The sequence below is a fragment of the Callorhinus ursinus genome, unplaced genomic scaffold, assembly GCF_003265705.2.
Source record: "Callorhinus ursinus isolate GAN/ISIS: 27379988/994484 unplaced genomic scaffold, GSC_fseal_2.0 scaffold44, whole genome shotgun sequence".
NCBI lineage: Eukaryota > Metazoa > Chordata > Mammalia > Carnivora > Otariidae > Callorhinus > Callorhinus ursinus.
Window position 1 is genome coordinate 11,513,954 of NW_027397106.1, and position 25,321 is coordinate 11,539,274.

At 37.1% G+C, this 25,321-nt stretch overlaps 1 protein-coding gene across 8 annotated transcripts in view; it reads right to left on the bottom strand.

The window, feature by feature from the left end:
- Window positions 1-25,321, bottom strand: part of PPHLN1 (periphilin 1) — a 142,333-nt gene that overhangs the window by 115,046 nt on the left and 1,966 nt on the right. For 6 of the 8 annotated variants that reach the window (XM_025883280.2, XM_025883282.2, XM_073882114.1 and 3 more), the window contains exon 2: window positions 17,009-17,100. In XM_025883280.2, the coding sequence (XP_025739065.1) occupies window positions 17,009-17,080 (72 nt within the window). In that variant the 5' untranslated portion in view covers window positions 17,081-17,100. Of the gene's footprint in view, window positions 1-17,008; window positions 17,101-20,080; window positions 20,124-25,321 lie in introns of all 8 variants that reach the window. The other 2 variants (XM_025883279.1, XM_025883277.1) reach the window with 1 other exon arrangement.

The window sequence follows — 25,321 nt, forward strand, 5'->3', positions numbered from 1 at the left end:
TTTAAAGTTTTAGCAACTAAGTGGATTTTTTTGTGGGGTTGGGAAATTGGACAGAGGAGAATACCTCTCTTGGGTTAGTAGCTGCTGTAAAATAACTGGACAAAAAGATGATTATCAACAGTAAGAACTAGAGAGCTACAGAACATGTATTTGTAAATAACCTGGGCTTGAGCATTCACGGTATGTCTTTCTACCAATATCAGATGAAATATACGTGAAAGAAATGAGAATGCTATCAAAGTATAAGACACGATCAATTTAAGTTAACTGACTGGACAAAATAAAAAAATAAAGCCCAACATTCAGGGCATTACTATACCATCTTTATGTCTCAGTTTCATTATCTGTACAATAGATTAATACTAATACCTACCTCAGGAGTTGCTGTGAAGACTAAATGAAAAACACTGTAAAGCATTTAGTACAATGTGTAGGACACACTAAGTGCTCAAAAATATTTGCTGTTTGGATTACCTTTTTCAAGTCTAGGTGAAACACAATTCCTCAAAGTATCTATTTCCTTAAATTACTTCTTAGCGTTAATAACTACAACTATTCAATTATTAAATTACTGTGTCCTATTCAAATTTCCCAATGGGTAGCAAATTTATTAATGTGCTGAGAAAAAAATAAAATCAATAGTTATATCTATTTGAGAGCTAAAAGGATCTACCTAATTTTTTCCTATAAGGTGGTTTCTTTCTTCAGTATTTGAGATATTAAATTATAACACATATTTTGTTATGTTGACATAAAATATAATAGAGAAATGAACCCACTGACTCTGTCTTGTAAAACTGTCTTTCAATAGAGATTTCAATTAAACCTAAACAACCACTGAGCCTCTAAAAAAATTCAACATTAAACCAAAATTAGCAACTTTATAATTTATATCATTTTCTAAATCAAAATCTCTTTGTTATTCATAAAATCAGAATCACTTATTTCTCCAATTCCAAGAAACCATAAAATTCCATCCTACAATATCCTTGTTTATTTGTATACATTTATTTGGAGGGATAGTGGGGTAAGCATGCATGTCTAAACATTTTTATAAATAGAGATTACTTTACAAAGCAACCTTTTCCTTTGTTCAAAGTGATTTTAAGATTGTAAAATGCATATGGCAAAACTTTCAAAGAATAAAACTCAAATCACATTTGGTCATAGATTTAACAAATCGTTTTTTCCAAACAATAAATGAAAACAATCATTCCAAAGTTGTTAATCAGCAACAGAAACTCCTAATGACAGTTCTGTATCTAGCAATGAAGCTCAAACAGACATTTCCTTTGTTTTGAAAATATTCAAATATAAGTACCTTATACCATCTCACCTCTATAGGCATCTATTCCCTTTTTTTTTTTAAAGATTTTATTTATTTATTTGCCAGAGAGAGAGGGAGGGAGAGTACAAGCAGGGGGAGTGGCAGGCAGAGGGAGAAGCAGGCTCCTTGCTAAGGAAGGAGCCCGATGTAGGACTCGATCCCAGGACCCTGAGATCATGACCTGAGCTGGAGGCAGACGCTTAACCATCTGAGCCACCCAGGCGCCCCTATAGGTATCTATTTTTAAAGAAAACTCCCTAGTTATATGAAAAGATTTAAGGAAATGAAGATGATTATAGGAGTCTGTGATAAAGCAAGACTATATTATCAGAAAGTTCCTATCTTATCCAGGTATACCATTCAAGGATTTTTCTTTCCAATTAAATCCATGATAGGAGGGAAAGATTTCAGAATTTTTTTCAAAAGCTTTGTTTATAAAAAGTTCAAACAGTATTTTATATTACCTACAATGCCAGACCTGATTGGAAACACCTGAATTCTCGTACAAATTTACATTGAGCTATAAACATAATTTTCCTTTCTAAATGCTAACAGAAGGACACAAGGCTTCAGGTACTGATATGGTTGGAGCCTCCATTTTAGAAATACCTTGGAAAACAATAGCACCATTATATACAAACCAGAAATAAAAATTATGACTTCTAAAGAATATCTTAAAAGATTTTTAAAGATAACAGGATCATTTTTAATTAACTTAAAAATGAACTCAATAGAATCAAAACATTTCTATTATTTAAAATGCAGATATTTCAGATCTTGAGTTTGGACATAAAATTTGAATTCACCTCAATGAAATCAATTTTCATTGCTTCTGCTCATTATGAAAAATATGTACAGTATCCCATTAAGATCAGACTGTTACCAACTTAATACAACTGTTACATATTTACACTATGTATCAATTTTCCATGGCTGTTACTAGAATTTCCAAAAATATGCATGAACTCTATCAGATCTGCTCCTCCAAAATTAGTATTAATGTTTTATGATCAGTCAGACCGAAATAAAAAAGTACATGTAGCTCATTAAAAAAAAAATTTAAGCCTATTTTACTTAATCACTGATCTGTTCCGGAAGAATATAGAAAGCAACAACTTGCATATAAATTTAAATACTTTGAGAAGTTATAGGTCAATGAAATTTACACTTTCTCATAGGTCACTATCTCAGGGGTGAAACAATTACTACCATTAGGCCTACTGAGCTTCTGAAATAAGGATTGTTCAGTTTGCTTATGCTAATGAAAATCTCATCAGGTTAAGATACATACCAAATTAGTTCTGCAATTTTTAAATCTAAGATGGTGATGTTCTGTTACAAAATTAAGCAATTATTTCTTAATTTGCTATAAATTCCAATTTAGTAGAACTACCTCTTAAGAGAAATACTTTCATTTCAGAAAGTAAAAGCACCATTTTGTTTCATTCAATATTTAAATGTCAAATTTTCCACACTAATGTTTAGTCTCACTCCTAACTGGGGGCAAATTACGAGGATTAGCACACTTCTTTAAAAACATTTCTTTTCCAGTGCCATTAAAATATACTTGGCACAAATTCTAACAGAAAAACGTTTTATTTAAAGGAGAAATTTTAACATATAAGCTCCTCCTGTTAAGCATCCTTATCACTTAGAGACATATACTAAAATACTTATTGGCACTTGAAATAGGGTATCTTGGGGGCGCCTGAGTGGCTCACTCGGTTAAGCGTCTGCCTTTGGCTCAGGTCATGATCCTGGGGTCCTGGGATAGAGCCTGGCATCGGGATCCCTGCTCAGCGGAAAGCCTACTTCTCCCTCTCCCTCTGCCTGCCACTCTATCTGTGCTCTCTATCTCTCTTTCAAATAAATAAAATCTTAAAGAAAGAAAAGAAAGAAAAGAAAGAAAAGAAGGAAAAGGAAAAGAAGGAAAAGAAAAAAAAGAAGGAAAGAAAGAAAGAAAGAAAGAAAGAAAGAAAGAAAGAAAGAAAGAGAAAGAAAGAAAGAGATAGGGTATCTTGGATTTACTTCAAAATAATCTGAGAGAAAAGAAACTGGGGGAGGCACAGACAAAACAAGATGGACCATGAGTTGATAATTGCCACTTTGGGAAGTTTATTTTGTTATTTTGTCTACTTTTATATCTTTAACTTTTGTTATAATAAATGAAAAACTATTAAAACTCACTAACCTATCAGCAAAGTAACTAAGTACGATAGCACATGTAAATAGTTAATGCCATTACTCCCTAAAATAATCAACTTAGTATGAATGCAAGCTTCATGGGCACAGAAACCTTGGTCTTAATTCACTGCTCTATTCCCAGCACCTGGAACAGCACTTGGCACATAGTAGGCACTACATTCATAACACACATTCTGCTTTGCTCTATCAATTTTATGTTACCTTTGGCATCACATGCTTTTTATTAGAAAAGTACCACACAAACCACACATAACTAAAAAAATCTACTACACAGACTGGTGGACTTCTGCTTTCGAAAGCCTAAGGTTCCCTAACTCTGCTTCCTCATATTTTGTGACATGCATTTCTATAATAGCACTTATTCATTTAATTCACTCACTGAATTTTCAAAGAAAATGGTTTTGCATTTCAATGGCGTTGGGGAATAATGGATCAAATATGTGAAACTGGAACTGCCCCAGAAAATCAGGACATTGTTACAGAATGCAGCCAAGAACTCCTCTTTCCTCTCTGGAAATAATGACAATAAAAAGTAAGTTAAGTTCTTGCAATTCTGTCAGCCAAGAAGTTTAAACACCTCCTAGGGCAGCTCTACACAAAATCAAAATTCAGCAGATGAACACTTAAGACTTTGTATTTCATGTGTGTAATTTTCACATTTAGAAAAAGCTATAAAAAAAACACTGCACTTTTATGATATGCATACCTATGTAGTTAATGAAAAGCACACTTGTCCAGTTTACTTTGAAATACATCAAAAAATTAGATGGATTAAGTAGATGGATAAAGGACAGATAGATGGATAAATACATGATAAAGTTTTCATAAAATGTTAACAGTTGAGGGGCACCAGGGTGGCTCAGTCGGTTGACTGTCTGCCTTTGGCTCAGGTCATGATCCCAGGGTCCCGGGATAGAGCCCTTCATCGGGCTGCTGAGTCTGCTTCTCCCTCTGCCCCTCACCCCGCTCGTGTTCTCTCTCTCTCTTACTTTCTCTCACTCTCCCAAATAAATAAAATTAAAAAAAAAAAATTCTCTCTTCCCCACTTATGCTCTCTTTAAAATAAATAAATCTTTAAAAAATAATAAATAAATCTTTTAAAAAATGTTAATAGTTGAATATAATAGTGAGTAAATGGGAGCAATAAGAAAAGAGAAATGCAGTAAAATTGCTTTTCTGTTAGAGAACAGAATCCAGATATACAGAATAGAACATTATCTTGCTCTATCCCAGGCCCTAATGATAGTGAGTGCTCACTTTTTAAAGGATTAACTAGTTTTCTATTTAGAACAATAATCTGCCTTTTCCAAAGCTAAGTTTTTATTGAAGTAAGAAATACATACAAAAAGTGTAAAGTCATAAATGACTCTTGGATTAATTTTCACAAGGTAATTACACTGTATAACTACCACCAGATCAAAAAACTGAACATCCCTAGTATGGCAAAAGCCTTCCTGTGCTCTCTCCCAGACACTGCTCCGCACTCCTAAAAGTAACCACTTCCCTGGTGAGTTATGCCTATTCTGAAACTTTATACAATATGCAGGAAATACAGGATATACTCTTGTATTTGGCTTCTTTCTTTCAGTATGATGTTTGTGAGGTTCATACATGTTGCTGCTTTTGCAATGGTCCACTCAGGTCCATTCATTCTAATTGCTGTGTACATTGCACAATTAATTTATCTACTCTACTGTTACACATGTGGATTGTTGCCAGCTTAGAGCTGTTATGAATAATGTTGCTTGTGAGAATCTTATACAAGTCAATATGATATACCAATATGGTTTTTAAAATAACATTATATGATCTGCTTTGTAAGCAAATATTTTTAAATGTTAAAGAAATTATATTTTTATTAGCTCCAAATTCAGAAATTATAAATTCACTGATTTACATTTCTAGTTCTAGTGTCATTTATCAGTTTTCTAACCCAAGGATTCAGGAGGTCCTTGAAATCAGATGTGAATATAAAATTACTTTTTTCACCCAAATGCAGCAACAAACGACATTAGAATTATATCTGTGGCTTTGTCACTAACAGAAATCATAGATATTTTCATATCACATTATAGCTGTTGCAGTATCTCAAAATACCATTTATTCTCATCACTTTGAAAATATAGTAATGAAACTCCCATCATTAGCTCTTAATATTTAATGCTCTACCAAAGAAGTACATATTACTACATTACAAATTTATTAATAGTTTGATAATTATATTCAAATTTAAGTGGTCTCCTTTAATTTGGTGTATTTTATAGTTTTAAAAACCCTTCTCTGAAAAGGGATCCATAGGCTTCACCAGACTGTTAAAAGGAACAATGGCACCAAAAAGTTTAACTTTGCTTTATTTAAAATGTAGGTGTAACGTAGAAAGCAAAGAGATAATTTCCAAGAGTCATCAAAGGCGCATAATTGAGGGGAGGGCTTTAAATTTCTAAGCAAAATAAGGCCACATTCACCAATAAAAGTGAGTATTCAGGAAGGGGATGTGGGAAAAGAGAAGGATTTATCAACTAAGGAAGGCTTATTGGGGGGATGAAGGGACCAATCTAATAGAATTAAATTTTTTCTTAAAAAGGAGAGGAACGGTAGGGGGCAAAGCAAGATGGCGAAGGAGTAGGAAACCTGGATTTGGTCTGGTCTCAGGAATTCAGCTGGATAGGGATCAAACCATTTTGAACACCTATGAACTCAACAGGAGATCAAAGAAAAGAATAGCAACAACTCTCTGAACAGAAAAGCGACCACTTTCTGGAAGGTAGGACTTGCGGAGAAGTGAATCCGAGGCAATATTCGGGAGGATAGATGGCGGGGGAGGGGCCTCCGGCAGCCGTTTCTGGCAAGTGCTAGAGCCGCGGAGCACAAAATCAGAACTTTTAGAAGCCGGCTCCGCTGAGGGACGTCGCTCCAGTGGCTAAGCGGGGGGTGGAACCCTCGCGGGACAGTGTGGTCTCAGGACCCTCGGGGTCACAGGAAGACCGGGGGTGCCTGAGTGCGGCAGAGCTCCCAGGTATCCGAGCAGGGAGGCCAGCTGCAGAGACGGAGCCGAGGTGCGGGCTCTCAGCTCGGGGTGGCCATAAACTGTGATCGGTGACACAGGCCACTGCTCCTCCAGCGGGGACCCAACAAGTGGGAGATCCAGGGAGACTCCACTTTCTCCCCTGGGAGGAGTGGCGCGGGAGCGCACTGCAGGGATCTGCTGGGTTTGGAGACTCCACACTGAGTCGGGTGCCAGAGATACAATGCTGGGTCACAGGCCGGGCGAGCACAGAGTGTGGCCGGAGACCGGGGAGACAGGAGTGATTGACTGCTTTTCTCTGGGGGCACGCTGGGAGCAGGGCCCCGAGGTCTCCGCTCCTCCGGGGCGGAGATTGGGAGGCCACCATTTTCGCTCTCATCCTCCAAAGCTGTACCGGGAGCTTGCAAGGAACAAAAGCTCCGGAGAGCAAACCTGAGCAGATTACTTAGCCAGGACTGGCAAGGGCGGGGCAATTCCGCCTCCGGAAAAGGCATTTGGGAATCACGGGAACAGGCGCCTCCCCCAGAAGATGAGCAAGAACAGTCAGCCAAGACCAAGTTCACTGATCAATGAGAACAGCAGAAGTCCAGAGCTAGGGGAATACTGCACATAGAATTCATGGCTTTTTTTTACCATGATTCTTTAGTCTTTCAAACTTAATTTTTTTGTAACTGTCTTTTTTTTTGACTTTTTCTTTTTCCCTTTTTCAACCAACATCTTATCAATCCCTTTTAAAAAAACATTATTTTTCATTTTTAGAGTCATATTCTATCCCTTCATAGTAGTCACCCTTATTTTTGGCATATATATATAAGTTGTTCTCTTTAAAATTCTGAGATACAGTTTCTTCTAACAGATTAAAATATACCCTAAATCTCTAGTGTATGGCTTTGTTCTAGTCTCCTGCCTGATCACATTCTCTCTTTTTTTTCTTTCCTTTTTTTTAAATCCTCTTCTTTATTTTCTCAAACACCTTCTTATCTTATCAATTCCTTTTATAAAATTTTTTTATAATTTTCATCTTTACAGTCATATTCCATCCCTTCATCGTATCAACCCTTATTTTGAACATATATAATTCTTTAAAATTTTGGGATCCACTTTCTCCTAACAGACCAAATACAGCCAAAATCTAGTGTGTGGCACTGATCTACGCACCAGCCTGATCATATCTGATCATATTCTGTTTTTTTTGTTTTGTTTGTATCTTTTTCTTTTTTCTTTTCTTCTTTTTCTTTTTTATTCCTTTCCCTTTCTTTTCCCCTGCTTTCAGGTCCTTTCTGATTTGTTTAGAGTATATTTTCTGGGGGCATTGTTGCCCTGTTAGCACTTTGTTCTCTCATTCATCTATTCTCCTCTGGACAAGAAGACAAGACGGAAAAAATCACCTCAACAAAAAGAACAATAGGTAGTACCGTCTGCCAGGGACCTACTTAATACAGACATTAGTACAATGTTGGACCTACAGTTCAGAATCATGATTTTAAAGATACTAGCTGGGCTTGAAAAAAGCATGGAAGTTATTAGAGAAACCCTTTCTGGAGAAATAAAAGAACTAAAATTTAACCAAGTCGAAATCAAAAAGGCTATTAATGAGGTGCAATAAAAAATGGGGGCACTAACTGCTAGGATAAATGAGGCAGAAGAGAGAATCAGCGATATAGAAGACCAAATGATGGAAAATAAGCTGAGAAAAAGAGTGATAAACAACTACTGGATCACGAGGGCAGAATTTGAGAAATAAGTGATACCATAAGATGAAACAACATTAGAGTAAATGGGATCCCAGAAGAAGAAGAAAGAGAGAGAGGGGCAGAAAGTATATTGGAGCAATTTATAACAGAGAACTACCCTAATGGGGGGAAGGAAATAGGCATCAAAATCCAGGAAGCACAGAGAACCCCTCTCAAAATCAATAAAAATAGGTCAACACCCTGACCTCTAATAGTAAAACTTACGAGACTCAGAGACAAAGAGAAAAACCTGAAAGTAGCTCGGGAGAAGAGATATGGAACCTATAATGGTAGAAACATTAGATTGGCAACAGACCTATCCACAGAGACCTGGCAGGCCAGAAAGGAATGGCATGATAACTTCAGAGCACTAAACGAGAAAAATATGCAGCCAAGAATACTATATCCAGCTAGGCTGTCAATGAAAATAGAAGGAGACATAAAAAGCTTCCAGAACAAACAAAAACTAAAGGAATCTGCAAACACGAAACCATCCCTACAAGAATATTGAAAGGGATCCTCTAAGCAAAGAGGGAGCCTAAAAATAATATCGACTAGAAAGGAATAGAGACAATATACAGTAACAGTCACCTTACAGGCAATATAATGGCACTAAATTCATATCTTTCAATAGTTACCCTGAATGTAAATAGGCTATATGCCCCAATCAAAAGACACAGGCTATCAGATTGGATAAAAGAACAAGACCTATCGATATACTGTCTGCAAGAGACTCATTTTAGACCCAAAGACACCTCCAGATTGAAAGTGAGGGGTTGGAGGGCGCCTGGGTGGCTCAGTTAGTTAAGCAACTGCCTTCGGCTCAGGTCATGATCCTGGAGTCCCGGGATCGAGTCCCACATCGGGCTCCCTGCTCGGCAAGGGGACTGCTTCTCCCTCTAACCCTCCCTGCTCTCATGTACTCTCTCTCTCTCTCTCATTCTCACTCTCTCAAAATAAATAAATATATCTTTAAAAAAAAAAAAAAAAAGAAAGTGAGGGGGTGGAAAACAATTTACCAGGCTAATGAACATCAAAAGAAAGCTGGGGTGGCAATCCTTACATCAGACAAATTAGATTTTAAACCAAAGTCTGTAATAAGAGATGAGGAAGGACACTACATCCTACTTAAAGGGTGTATCCAACAAGAAGATCTAACAGTTGTAAATATCTATTCCCCTAACATGGGAGCAGCCAATTATATAACGCAATTAATAACAAAAGCAAAGAAACACATTGACAACGATATAATAATAGTAGGGGACTTTAACACCCCCTCACTGAAATGGATCATCTAAGCAAAAGATCAACAAGGAAATAAAGACTTTAACTGACACCCTGGACCAAATGGACTTCACAGACATATTCAGAACATTCCATCCCAAAGCAACAGAATACACATTCTTCTCTACTGCCCATGGAACATTCTCCAGAATAGATCACATCCCAGGTCAAAAATCAAGACTCAACCGGTACCAAAAGACTGGGATTATTCCCTGCCTATTTTCAGACCACAGTGCTTTGAAACTAGAACGCAATCACAAGAGGAAAGTCGGAAAGAACTCAAATACATGGAGGCTAAAGAGCATCCTACTAAAGAATGAATGGGTCAACCAGGAAATTAAAGAATTTAAAAAATTCATGGAAACCAATGAAAATGAAAACACAACTGTTCAAAATCTTTGGGATACAGCAAAGGCAGTCCTAAGAGGAAAGTATATAGCAATACAAGCCTTTCTCAAGAAACAAGAAAGATCTCATACACAACCTAACCCTACACCTAAACGAGCTGGAGAAAGAACAGCAAATAAAGCCTAAACCCAGCAGGAGAAGAGAAATAATAAAGATCAGAGCAGAAATCAATGAAAGAGAAACCAAAAGAACAGTAAGTAAAACAGATCAATGAAACTAGGAGCTGGTTCTTTGAAAGAATTAACAAAACTGATAAACCCCTGGCCAGACTTATCAAAAAGAAAAGAGAAATGACCCAAATCAACAAAATCATGAAAGACGAGAGATCACAACCAACACCAAAGAAATACAAACAATTATAAGAACATATTATGAGCAACTCTATGCCAGCAAATTAGGTAACCTGGAAGAAATGGATGCATTCCTAGAAATGTATCAACTACCAAAACTGAACCAGGAAGAAATAGAAAACATGAACAGACCTATAACCACTAGGGAAATTGAAGCAGTCATCAAAAAACTCCCAACAAACAAAAGCCCAGGGCCAGATGGCTTCCCAGGGGAATTCTACCAAACATTTAAAGAAAAACTAATACCTATTCTTCTGAAACTGTTCCAAAAAATAGAAATGGAAGGAAAACTTCCAAACTCGTTTTATGAGGCCAGCATTACCTTGATCCCCAAACCAAATACCCCATCAAAAAGGAGAATTACAGACCAATAACCTTGATGAACATGGATGCAAAAATTCTCACCAAAATACTAGCCAATAGGATCCAACAGTACATTAAAAGGGTTATTCACCACAACCAAGTGGGATTTATCCCCGGGCTGCAAGGTTGGTTCAACATCTGCAAATCAATCAACGTGATACATTAACAAAAGAAAGAACAAGAATCATATGATCCTCTCAATAGATGCAGAAAAAGCATTTGACAAAGTCCAGCATCCTTTCTTGATCAAAACTCTTCAGAGTGTAGGGATAGAGGGTACATACCTCAATATCATAAAAGCCATCTATGAAAAACCCACAGTGAATATCATTCTCAATGGGGAAAAACTGAGAGCTTTCCCCCTAAGGTCAGGAACTCAGCAGGGATGTCCATTATCACCACTGCTATTCAACATAGTATTAGAAGTCCTAGCGACAGCAATCAGACAACAAAAAGGAATAAAAGGCATCCAAATCAGCAAAGAAGTCAACCTCTCACTGTTTGCAGATGAAATGATACTTTATGTGGAAAACCCAAAAGACTCCACCCCAAAACTGCTAGAACTCATACAGGAATTCAGTAAAGTGGCATGATATAAAATCAATGCACAGAAATCAGTGGCATTCCTATACACCAACAACAAGACAGAAGAGAGACAAATTAAGGAGTCAATCCCATTTACAATTGCACCCAAAACCATAAGATACCTAGGAATAAATCTAACCAAAGAGGCAAAGGGTCTGTACTCAGAAAACTATAAAATACTCATGAAAGAAATGGAGGAAGACACAAATAAATGGAAAAACGTTCCATTTCCATGGACTGGAAGAACAAATACTATGAAGATGTCAATGCTACCTAGAGCAATCTACACATTCAATGCAATCCCTATCAAAATACCATCCACTTTTTTCAAAGAAAGGGAACAAATAATCCTAAAATTTGTATGGAACCAGAAAAGACCTCGAATAGCGAGAGGAATGTTGAAAAAGAAAAGCAAAGCTGGCGGCATCACAATTCCGGACTTCCAGCTCTATGACAAAGCTGTAATCATCAGGACAGTATGGTACTGGCACAACAACAGACACATAGATCAATGGAACAGAATAGAGAGCCCAGAAATGGACTCTCAACTCTATGGTCAACTAACCTTCGACAAAGCAGGAAAGAATGTCCAATGGAAAAAAGACAGTCTCTTCCACAAATGGTGTTGGGAAAATTAGACAGCCACATACAGAGGAATGAAACTGGACCATTTCCTTACACCACACACAAAAATAGACTCCAAATGGTTGAAAGACCTAAACGTGAGACAGGAGTCCATCAAAATCCTAAGGGAGAACACAGGCAGCAACCTCTTCAACCTCAGCCGCAGCAACTTCTTCCTAGAAGCATCGCCAAAGGCAAGGGAAGCAAGGGGAATAATGAACTATTGAGATTTCATCAAGATAAAAAGCTTTTGCACAGCAAAAGAAACGGTTAACAAAACCAAAAGACAACCAACAGAATGGGAGAAGATATTTGCAAATGACCTATCAGATAAAGGGCTAGTATCCAAAATCTATAAAGAACTTATCAAACTCAACACCCAAAGAACAAATAATCCAATCAAGAAATGGGCAGAAGATATGAACAGACATTTTTCCAAAGAACACATCCAAATGGCCAACAGACACATGAAAAAGTGCTCAACATCGCTCGGCATCAGGAAATCCAAATTAAAACCTCAATGAGATGCCACCTCATACCAGTCAGAATGACTACAATTAACAAGTCAGGAAACAACAGATGTTGGCGGGGATGCGGAGAAAGGGGAACCCTCCTACACTGTTGGTGGGAATGCAAGCTGGTGCAACCCCTCTGGAAAACAGTATGGAGTTTCCTCAAACAGTTGAAAATAGAGCTACCATACGATCCGGCAATTGCACTCCTGGGTATTTACCCCAAAGATACAAATGTAGGGATCCGAAGGGGTACATGCACCCCGATGTTTACAGCAGCAATGTCCACAATAGCCAAACTGTGGAAAGAGCCAAGATGTCCATCGACAGATGAATGGATAAAGAAGATGTGGTATATATATACAATGGAATGTTATGCAGCCATCAAAAGGAATGAGATCTTGCCATTTGCAACGACGTGGATGGAACTGGAAAGTGTTATGCTGAGTGAAATAAGTCAATCAGAGAAAGACATGTATCATATGACCTCACTGCTATGAGGAATTCTTAATCTCAGGAAACAAACTGAGGGTTGCTGGAGTGGGGATGGGGTGGGAGGGATGGGGTGGCTGGGTGATAGACACTGGAGAGAGTATGTTCTATGGTGAGTGCTGTGAAATGTGCAAGACTGTTGAATCACAGATCTGTACCTCTGAAACAAACAATGCAACATATGTTAAGAAAAAAAAAAAGAAGAAGAAGAAGATAGCAGGAGGGGAAGAATGAAGGGGGGAAATCAGAGGGGGAGATGAACCATGAGAGGATGGACTGTGAAAAACAAACTGAGGGTTCTAGAGGGGAGGGGGGTGGGGGGATGGGTTAGCCTGGTGATGGGTATTAAAGAGGGCACATTCTGAGTGGAGCACTGGGTGTTATGCACAATGAATCGTGGAACACTACATCAAAAAACTAATGATGTAATGTATGGTGATTAACATAACAATAAAAAATTTAAAGGAGAGGAATGAAGCCATGCAAGGTCTGGGCAGGTTCCGTGCTCTCAGCAGAAAGGCAATCTAGGCTCCTCCCCGTATAGGAGGAACCAAGTAGCCAGAGAATTTAGCAAAGTCAGATTTACCTTTGGGAATTTAGAGACAGTTAAGTAACTCTACTATGATTTTAAATGCACTTATATAAAATATATCTGCTTCCTGCTGATGAAATTATTTTATAAAGAAGCCTCTGTTTCACAATTACACACACATAAATGATATACAAATGAAAATGTGTGGGTTTAGATTTTACTAAAATATCCTCATCCACTGAGAACTTCCATCTCCTGTCATTTTACCTCAACTCCTGTCATCATCAGCAACTTCAGTGTTCATCTACGATCCGCATTTCCTAACTCTGCATAAGTCACCTGATAAACTTTACACAACGCTGATGTTTAGATCTTAGCTGCAAAGATTAGGACTTAATTATCTGGATGGGGCCCAGATATTCGTATTTAAGAGCTCTCTGGGTGACTTCAATGTACAGTGAGGACTGAGAGCCTCTAATCTAAATCACTGATCCAAAATCTAGCCTCCAAGTTTTCCTGATCTCAACTCCAGTAACATTCACCCACCCTCTATCCCTACCATCATCGACTGGACTTTTAATTACCCAGAACTGTCCTCTCTTGGAAACTCTGCACTTCAAAATACCAATTGCCTATCCTTCTACCACGCTCTGGTCTTCAGCCTCACTGAGCCTTGCTCACTTCTTTCAACCCACTGTCCCTCTCACAGCCTTACCTCCTTTCTGAATCAGCCTGTAACACATAATATCTTACCTCAGTAATTCTGAGTCAGAACCTTCAATATCCTTATCTTCCTGAGTCCACCACTCATCATGCAATCTTAAATCAATACAACAACTTGCTTTCTCCACTCCTAAACTGGGCCACTTAGGTAATAAAGCACACATTCCTGCAGACTGGTGCCCCTATAATACTACAGTGCACAAGCCCACTGCCCCTCAGCCAGTCTTTTTAAACATCTCTAGTGAGGAGATACCAACAATGGCTACTCCCAATTCAAGGCTGGCCTCAAGTCGCCCTCTACCACCTGTACTTTCAGGGAATGATCTTGCTACCCCTTCAGAGAAAACAAAGGCTATTAGGTATGAACTTTCTCAAATCCATTCTCACACAATGACCTCGAGATCTGAAGGGCCCTTCTTATGTCTTTAGGACAACTAAGTATTCCCATCTTAAAATTCACTCCTCCCCAGCTGCCTCCAATCTTAACTCTTTGAGCCAGCTTCCACTGCGGTGTGTTCTATGACACAACACAGCATGCATAAATAATGGAGCATGGTGTAATAAATGGTGTGATGTAACTTTTTCCATGATTTGATCATGAATATTTCCCATTGTTATCTGAAATTACATTTCTGTATATAAATCTCTGCCTACATTCTACGGCTTCTACAACATTCTACTGAGGTCTATAAATGTTGTACCATTCAACACTCAGAATTGTTTTGAAGATTAAGAAGTTTATATATAAAAGCCCTCACTTACAGTAAGCAGGAACTAGTTAAATACGTAATTATAGTAAGTTACCACTTAAAAGTCATCCCCTCTCTAAATGTATCTTATTTTATAATTTGGAGTCATGTGTTACATTAAGGAAAAAAACCTAATTAGAAAAGGGGAAAAAAAAAGGCAATTCCCCAAAATTGAAAACAAACTAAAACAAATCCAACTATATATCCAGTTGGTGGCATAACCACAGAGAAAATTCTTTAAAAGTATCCTTGAAATACAAATTCCTACAGGATATATCATTAGAAAGGTAGGGCTCCTAAGAATTTTTTTTCTAAAGTCATCCCTTTTTCCATCCCTGCATTACTCCCACATCATGTTTATCTATATCACTGTTTTGTTTTTCTAGGTAAACTATAATTTTATCAAATGGAAAAGAATTTAACTCAAAGTTCAATTAGAAACTACAGTCTATAATAAGTATACAATCTATAAATAAAACCTGGAAAGAAATGACCTATAGTAATAATTAAGTCTACCCGTTCTGAAATATGGTAGGCCTCTTTGTTTTTTTTTTTTTTCTGGTTGTCAAATGATTCTTTATTATTTCCTTTGTAGTTCTTAACTAGCTGGACATTCCATTGCACTACTATTGATGTCATCTATGATGTCATGAGGATGGCAGCCATCAACATTGCAGCCCACAGATTGGGCAGTCCCCAGGATCTCCTTAATGGTTCCAGAGAATTCTCTGGCTAAAGATCAGTGATGCATCTATCGAGCAATGTTGATAATATCATCATAAGTGATATTTTGACTGTGCTTAAAGTTTTTCTGCTTCTTTCAGTCTCTTGGCGGTTCCTTGAGGGCTTTGACAATCAGGGCAGAGGCAGAAAATACCACTTCAATCTGGGCCTGTCTTTCTGAATGGTCAGTTTCACTGTAATCCTCAGATCCTTCCAATCATCAGTTGCTTTGGTGAGGTCATCACCAACCTCTACTGGAGAAAGACTCAGGAGGCCAATCTTGGGGTCCAGGGCAAACATAGCACCAACTTCCCCATCAATGCACCCCAGGTATATGACTTGGATCTTGTTGGGGTTGGGATCTTGGAACTTAGGCAGCATGGTGGAGGCAGCTGGTGTCAGGATGAACCCGAATGTGGGACTACCAAGATAGATGCACCTTCACTTCCTCTAAGCCAAAAACCAAAAAACCCATCTTTTATCATTTTAGATCAACTCCAGTTTAAGCTGTAACCCAGGCCAAAAGACAATGTTGAAAGTATATTATCCATCTAAGTGGGTCGTAGGACTTACTCAGAATATAGAGGTAAAAAAAAAAACAAAAACCAACATACAAATAAATATTTGTACCCTTTGATGGTGTATGATGAATCTATAATATATCCACATAGTATGACCACAACCCAAATCCCCTGGTGCTTAGAAAGGGCCTGTGTAAAAGTTTAAGATTGACAGCTTCTTGACCCTCCCCAAACTTTCCCTTGGGTCTCTGCAGAGGATTTTGGGGAGAAAGTGCATATATTCACTCAATAAACACAAAACTCTTACTATGTGCCACATACTAGATGGTGCTGGGAATACAATAATAAGCAAAATAGCAAGCTCCTTGAGAAAAGCCCTAATTAAAAATTTCCAATTCCCAAAGCAACAGGGAGACAAGTAAGTAGGACAGTATACTAAAAGCTGCCTGCCTGCCCCTGATCTGCCCCTACTTCATAATTTCACATATCCAATTTGCAAACATTTTTAGGAACACAAAAATAGGTGACAGCCAATAGTAGGAGCAGGTGCTTAAATACTCCTTCATTAACTGACAGTCCAACTTTATAAAGCCTCAAATTTTCTTCAGAAATTCAATATAAAAATCCTCCATTTTTAGAAATTTAAATAAGAAATATGAAATATAGATTATCCACATAAACGTTGCCTTTTATTTCAAACTTTTAATTTTTAAAATATAAGCTTAATCTGTCTATATTTCAACTTAGACTGGTCAATTTTTGGCACTTAAAGATTTTGCTAGGCCTAGCTTCGGTGTACCAAATTCACTTAGATACTAGGTTTTGAATTATTCTACATCAGTAGCAACTTACACTGGGGTGATTTCGAGGAGGTACTCGTTCTCTTGGAAGTCTTTCATAGTCATATCGTCCTTCAGACCACATTTCATCTCTTCTGTAAGCCACTAAACAAAAAGAAACCAAAGAATTATGGTTTTTATGTTATTAGAAACAACAGAGAAGATTTTTAAAAGAGTAGTTACATTTTTTTAAGTATCTCTGGAAAATATTTGTTGGCATGTAAGTGACCAAAAGGAAAAAAAAAATGATTAAGGCAATTCTTCTTCCAAACAATTCGGAAATGTTCTTTTTAAAAAAATATAATAGAAAGCCCCACATTCCATTTCAAAGTCTATTTAAAGCTCCAAAGAGCTTGTTCCCAAAAACTGTGGTAAAAAGATCCATAAGACCACAAATATTTTTTCATTCTTATAGAAAAAATTAGAAAAGATTAATTTTCATGAATAATTTACAATGCTGATCAGCAATGCTGCTCCTATTTCCTGGTGGATGGTTTCTATAACACTAGTTTCTAGTGTTGCTGCATTCCTAGAGCTTTATCTCGTCTATGTGTTCAATGAATTGGTTTTAACTGAAAAGTGTTAAATAAACAATCCTATAAACACACACTCAACAAACCCTGAAATAAATCACTCTCGATTTTGCTTTTAATGCTATAAATTTATTTTAATGCAAAGGCACTCTCGTAAAATTTGAAATTAAAAGTTATGTCAGCATTTTTCATGTTTGGGATACAGAAAGCAGCTTCCTACTTTAGGAGCTGACGTGTTCTGGATAGAGAGCTAATGCAGTTCATTATAGAGTCCAGATGAAAACAATAAGTGAACAGGCAAAAGACAAGGTAAGCAAGACAAACAAGAGATGATGAGCAGAGGGTGCAGGAAATAGCCTGAAGGTCATTTCCTTCAGGGGTTGGCAAACTTTTTTATAAAGGACCAGACTAATATTTTCAGCCTTGCAGGTCACAGGTCTCTGTCACAACTACTCAATTCTACTGTTATAATATGAAAGCAGCCATAAGCAATACATATAAATGTAGGGGTGTGGCCGTGTTCCAAAAAAAATTGTATTTACAAAAACAGGCAGGCAGTCCACAGGCAGCAGCACAACCACCACCAGAGTAGATGAGAAATAGTTAACAGAACAGAACCAGGAGAAAGTGAAGCAGGTTCTGACCCAAGAACTATGAACCATCCTGATACACAGAAGGATAATCACAAGTGAGAAGTGAAAAATGGGACAAGTACTAAGTCAGGACCTTTGTAGTACATAGAAAATAGGCAACAAGTCGAGACACAGAGTCTGCAGATTTGTGGAAAAGGAAAATTTCTCAAGGAAGATACATGTCAAAAGATTTTTGGTGGCTCTTTACAATGTAATAGCACTAAGAGCGGGGGCAGGGGGAGATGACATTCCATTTTGGCAGTATAGCATTCTAATGGTTTAAGCTAAGAAAAAAAACAAAGGCTGGAAGATGAGGGCAATATTTTTTGACACTATCCACAGTACAATCTTAATTTCCTCTGTAAAAACAGACCTACAATATTTTCTAATACAAACAGATGCAATAAAATGAACTAACTCAAAGATGACTAGAAAAATCTTAATTTAAGTTACAAATTAGCTTTTAACATTATACATAAATCAACCTAAATTCCAAGTCCATAATCAGACATCATCAAGAATATTTTTCAGGGGCCCCTGGGTGGCTCATTTGGTTAAATACCTGCCTTCAGCTCAGGTCATGATCTCAGGGTCCTCTCCCTCTGCCCCTCTGCCCTCCCCCTACTCTGCATGCTCTAAGTAAAATCTTTAAAAAAAAAAAAAAAAAAAGAGAGAGAGAATGTTATTTCAAAGTAACCAGTCTTTTATGTACAAGAATTGATGGAAGCTTGAAAGAAAAAAAAGAAATTATCAAAATTACTCCTCTGATACCACTTTTACTGAACTCACCAAATTTTTACTGACTTGTTTATCCTACTTGAGAAACAATACAGAGAAATAACAGCAACCAACTGCAATCAAATCACAGAAAAAAAAAATGGACAAATGATGATAGTTCACAAAAAAAGGAAATACAATGACTCAATCTTTTGAAAAGATGCTCAACTTTCTTCAAAATAAGGCAGATGAAAACTAAAACTATAATGGGGTACTCATTTTCACCCAAAGCTCTGCAAAACTCAAACTGCTCTGATGAGAGTAAGAAAAGTAATACTCTCATATATTAATGAAACGAGTATAATTTGGTACAGACTGGGAAAAATGGGCAATTATCTATTAAATGTTAGACATATGTTTGGCCTGGAAATTCTACTTCTCTGTATACTTGAACAGGTACATAGTAAAGATTGAAAGCAACCTAAAATGTTGGTTAGGAGGACAGATTAAATAAAATGCTGTACATTCAAATAAAGGAATATTATGCAAGCCATTTCAAAGAAAAGTAACATCACATATAATATTGAAGGAATGCCAAGATACACTGATTTAAAAAAAACAACAACAAAGGGTAGATTAATATATTGAATATGCTGCCACTATGGGAAAATAAAAAGATAGGATATGAATACATATCCATATGCACAGACTACTTCTGGGAGTATAAGCAGGAGAAATGTAACAGTGCCTGCCACTGGGTGCCTGGGTATAGGAAGGTGAATATTTTCACTGCATAATGTTCTATACCTCCTATTACCTCTAACAAAAATAAGTAACTATATTTAAAGGTCCCGGAAATCATTCAATAAGCATAATGTGTCAGGGTGCCTGCCTGTCTCGGTGGGAGGAGCGTGTGACCTTTGATCTCAGGGTTTTAAGTTTGAGCCCCATGTGAGGCATAGAGATTACTTAAACAAGTAAAACTTGAAAAAATAAGCATAACGTCTCAAGTGATGGCAAAAATTATGAATATAAATTGAGCTAAAGGAAAACAAGTAAAAATAAGACTTTGTATTTAAGAAAACTACAAGAGTTCTAAGGAAATACTATATAGTTTCTTAACTAGATATAACGCTACAATATTAAAATTACTGGCTTCCCACACACAGAAAAAAATGTAAGAATAACTACTAAACTACTTACTTGAGTCCTTTCAGGAATCAAATTTAAAGTTTTCAACAATCTCCTGTAGGAGGGGGGGGAAAAATACAGACATAAGATTTTGTGTCTGTATAAACCAACCGATGGAGAAAAATAACCCTTCATTATTTGTATAAATAAAACTCTCAAAATAAAAAAAATTATGACCATTAATAAGCCAAACTCCTTTCAAACACATCTTTAAAACAGAAGATATTCTTTTGACCACCAGAGGCCACCCAAGTTTCATAAGAACAACCGAATTATATTAAAGAATTCTCGTCCTAATTTTGCCAGTTGAGGGCTGCGCAGGGCATCTCTCTTATCCTTAATCTCTGAAAGAATTGCATAAGATGTTTAAAGTAATTTTTACCTAGAATATTAAGATAAACTATCTCACATATTGAAAAAATTCTAGCATCCTTAGTCTGGAAATCCTTACAATTTTATGTCGGCAATAAATGGTCCCACATTCAAGTCATCTCAAAATCAAGGCAAGAATCATCAACTCATCAAAGATTATTAAACTAACTAGGTAAAAATTTGATGGAGAACTTTTTGTTTTTCTGATTTTTTTTAGTATAGTTGACACCCATTACATTAGTTTCAGGTGTATGGCAGAGTAAATATATATTATGCTGTCTATACTCACAAGTGTAGCTACCATCTGTCACCATACATCACTGTTAGAATCATCATTGACTATATTCTCTATGCTGTACTTTTTACTCCTGTGACTTTATTCCAGAACTCGAAGCCTGTACCTCCCACAACAGAAAACTTTTTAAAACTTTCTCCCAAGGGGCTCCTGGGTGGCTCAGTTAGTTAAGCGTCTGCCTTCAGCTCAGGTCATGATCCCAGGGTCCCAGATCCAGCTAAACCACCAGCTCCCTCTGCCCTCCCCCTGCTCATGCACACACGTTCTTTGTCAAATAAATAAAATCTTTAAATAAATAACAACTTTAAAAAATTACTATGTATTTTCAGAATAAAGAATATAAAAATAGTAGAAGACAATAAAAGACTAAAAATATATACGCACTAGTGGTATTGCTCATAGGGCACTCATTTTTTTCTTGATTATTCTTTTCACTTAATCCACGTTTTTATTTAAATTCAAGTTAGTTAACATACAGTACAATGTTGGTTTCAGTGTAGGATTTTGTGATTTATCACTTACATATGGTACCTGGTGCTCATCACAGCAAGTTCCCTCCTTAATACCTATCACCCATTTAGTCCATCCCCCTGCCCACAAAACCAACCAGAAAAAACCCAAAAAACAAAAAACCCCAAAAAAGATACTGATATTTTAGTAAGACTAAACAGAGCTTGCTGGAGCAAAATAATTAGCATCCACCGGGATAAAATATCCCCCCCCCCCGCAAAAAACAAACAACAAAAATCCCGCACAGGGGCGCCTGGGTGGCTCAGTTGTCAAGCGGCTGCCTTAGGCTCAGGTCGTGATCTCCAGAGTCCTGGGATAGGCCCTGCATCAGGCTCCCTGCTCAGCGGGAAGCCTGCGTCTCCCTTTCACACTCCCCCTGCTTGTGTTCCCTCTCTCGCTGTGTCTCTCTCTGTCAATAAGTAAATAAAATCTTAAAAAAAAAAAAAACCCGCACTGCTGAGACCCATGTCAAATTATTAAACATCCTTCATCCTTAAGAAATCTATATAATTAGGGAAAGAGTATAAATATTCCCTATACAACCTTGTACTGTTAGTAAAACAAAACAGAAGACACAGTTTGATTACATACAAAAGAAAAGAAAGAATATTGGACTATAAAGAAGGTAAGTCCTAAGGTGGATCTTGAATTAAAACAACAGAAAGGGGAAAAGATAATCTATTCAGCAACCTTCTGATTAGTAGCACATGTTGTTTATGACATTATCCAGATTTAGGAAATTGCCCCATCCCACAACTAGAAGCCAATCAGCTAAATTTAAGCAAAGATACTCTCTCATTGAAGTGATCATGTTACTGTGTAATCACTAATCTCCCATAGTGGAGTCCAGAAGTACTCCAGTAAAGTTCTCTGATCCAACAGGATATGAAAACTGTAGAACTGAAAAATGGAAGGACCCTCTATATCACAATTAGGCAGAGAACAGGATTAGAATTCAGTATAGAGAATGTAAGCTTCATTTAGAAGTTTGCTAATTCTCTTATGCCATATTCATTAGAGAGTATGTTTAATATACCACCATGGTATATTAAATCCAGAAAGAAATAAGCCTTTTTTTGAGCACTCGAGAGAGCCAACCATTATTAGGTTGACTTACTTGAGGACTAAGAGAATACGGAGAACTGGAATTCTCAGTGAGAGTAGCCTAGAAATTGAGAAAACAGAAACTCACAGGCAATATCCTTCTGTCAAACCATTCACACTTTGAATCCACAAGCAAGGCAATAGGTAGATCTATTTTTCACCTTATCCAAACTGGTTATAGTAGTAGCTTAGACTATAAAATAATTGTGCACACTGCTCTTTTCAGCTTCCAATATTAAGTACACTCAGAATTTAAAAAATAACAACAACAACAAAAAAAAAAACAGGGCGCCTGGGTGGCTTAGTCAGTTAAGAAGCATCTGCCTTCTGCTCAGGTCATGATCCCAGGATCCTGGGGTGGAGCCCCACATTGCATCGGGCTCCCTGCTCAGCAAGGAGTCTGCTTCTCCCTCTACCCCTCCTCCTACTTGTGCTCTCTCTCAATAAATAAATAAAATCTTAAAAAAAAACAACACTCAATAAAATAGCTTTTCCTCCTCTCCAAACCCACTTCTTTAACTCTATTTTCATCAGTAACTATTTTGATAATGAACTATGGCTAGTGAACAGAAAAGTCACATATGACCTTATATTCTAGATGAGCATTAGGCATTTGCACTGGCAATTCCCCACCTAGAATGTTTTTCTCCAGCAATCTGCATGGCTAACTTCTTCGTCCTTCATTATTACCTTCCTAATGTCATTTATCTAATCTCCCTAAAGCTTCCTATTCTTTTCATAGCACTAATCATCTAAGACACTATATAACTTATATTTGATGCATATTATTGGTCCCTTGCTAAGAATACGAACTATATGAAAACAGTGATCTCTATGTTCTTCATTAATAATAAGCACCTAGAACAACTTGCACAACGTATTTGCTCAGTGTTCGGGAGTTAATTTAATAATGCTGGTAATATGCCTCCTCTAGATAAATGATTCCCACATCTCCACTTCCATCCTGACTCTGTTCAAGAGAATGTATCACAAACATCTGCAACCCGACATGCCAAAAGTTCTTCACACTTCTCAGAAACCTGCTTCATCTTCTGTCTTCCCCATTTTAGGCAATGACAACACCATGTACCCAACAGCCCAATTCAGAAACCTGAATCATCCAAGACTTGAAACTTTTCATATCTAACTATTCATTAAATCCAGTTATTTCTATTGCCTCATTGCATAAATATTGGATGCTCCTCGTCTAGCTATTGGACTCCCCAGCAGTAAAACACTTGTCTCCCTGATTCTCCCTCACCCTATAAATTGTAGCCAGAAAGTTCATTCTGATAAGACACCTGATTTAAAAATCTCTCAGTAATTCCCCATATACTGAAGAATGAAGATTCAACCCTAACCTTAAAAAAAGGCTTATTTATGACCTTGCTTTTGCCTTTCCAGCTTCACCCCGACCACTTCCCCAACAGCTTAGCACACTTTTCCTCTGTCCCTTGCCCTGTTCATGCTCTCTCTCAAATAAATAAAATCTTAAAAAAAAAAAAAACTTAAGCTCATCTCAGTATGAGATCCACTGACCTTAAAGCAAGGTAAACATATTCCAGACATCCTAAATTGAAGAAGCTTTTAAGGACTGACTTCAACCCAGAAACTAGATATTACTAATATTTATTAGAAAATGTTTAAAATTCCAGACAACTAAATTAAAAATGAATTTTAGAATATAATTAGTGAAGGCCTATGAAAAAAAAACTAACACTGATGTCAATTAACATGGTCAAAATAGAGCAAAATATCTACTAAGATTAATCACTGTTCCGTGCTGAGGGAGATATTTATCTCCCTCAGGAAATGGTAGTTAAGAAAGCCAAGAAAATTTAAATAGAGTCTTGAGAGATTGCTTAAATGTGGATGAATGATAGTGGAATCCAAAAAAAAAAAAAAAGGTAAAAGAATTATGGAAGATGTGTCTGAGAAAGTTGGAACTGATCAGAACGGAAGATTTGCATTGCAAAGGAATGGAAAGTAAGCCTGCATAGGAATTCGACAAGTTTTCCTTTCTTCCCCTTTAGTAGATATCACCTCTCCTATTTCAGATAAAGCACAGAGGCTCTGAAAAACTCAATCCCAGAGCCAAAGCCTAGAATCATTCAGGTCTGCATGACTTTAAATCCCACGCCCTTTTCATCATATCACATTGTTTCACAAAGGTAACAGGCAAAGACAGAACACATTCAAGTGCATTAAACCCTAATACAAAGTAAGCAACTAGAGGAGAAGCTCACTGCAGGCTTTTAAGTCTAGAAATAAGGTGTTGGGGAAAATGTCATTCCAGAAAATTAACCTGGCAGTATACAAGACAGATTAAAGGAGAATAAGGCTTAAGGAAAGGAGACTACTGACTAATAACTTAAAGTACTGCATTCTCTGCTAGTTTCACAAATTACTTGATTTTTCGTGCTTTAAGGATTCCTCTTATATAAGCCCCACTATACTTTATTAAATACTTAGGAGATTCTTGATTGTTCAATGTAAGTGATCAAGTAATTGAAATTATAAAAATACCAGATGTTTGCTTATATATGTTTACAAATCTAAATCTTCCTTCACATCTGGATAAAGCTTACAATCTTAACTGCTCAACCTCCTTCCAGGCTCAGCTCTCCTCTCCATCCTACCTTTAAAAAAGGATACTCAGTTAACTTTGCAAATACATCATCCATATCTGAAGTTTCCCTTATCAAGAATCTAAATTGTTTCACATCAATTAACTGTAACAAATCCAAACTCCTCTGCCCTCTCTCATCTCACCTAAACTCCTGTTCTCTCCAAAAAGATCACGCATGCCAGCCTCCTCACTGTGCCACAAAGTAACACACACACCACCTGGAGTTGTTTGATATATTTCTCAAACTACAGTACCTCTTTCCATTCTCTCATTCAACTTCGAACCATCCGTGAAGACCAAGCTCAAAATCTAGCATTCTCCACAAAGCCCAATTCTAAGCCCT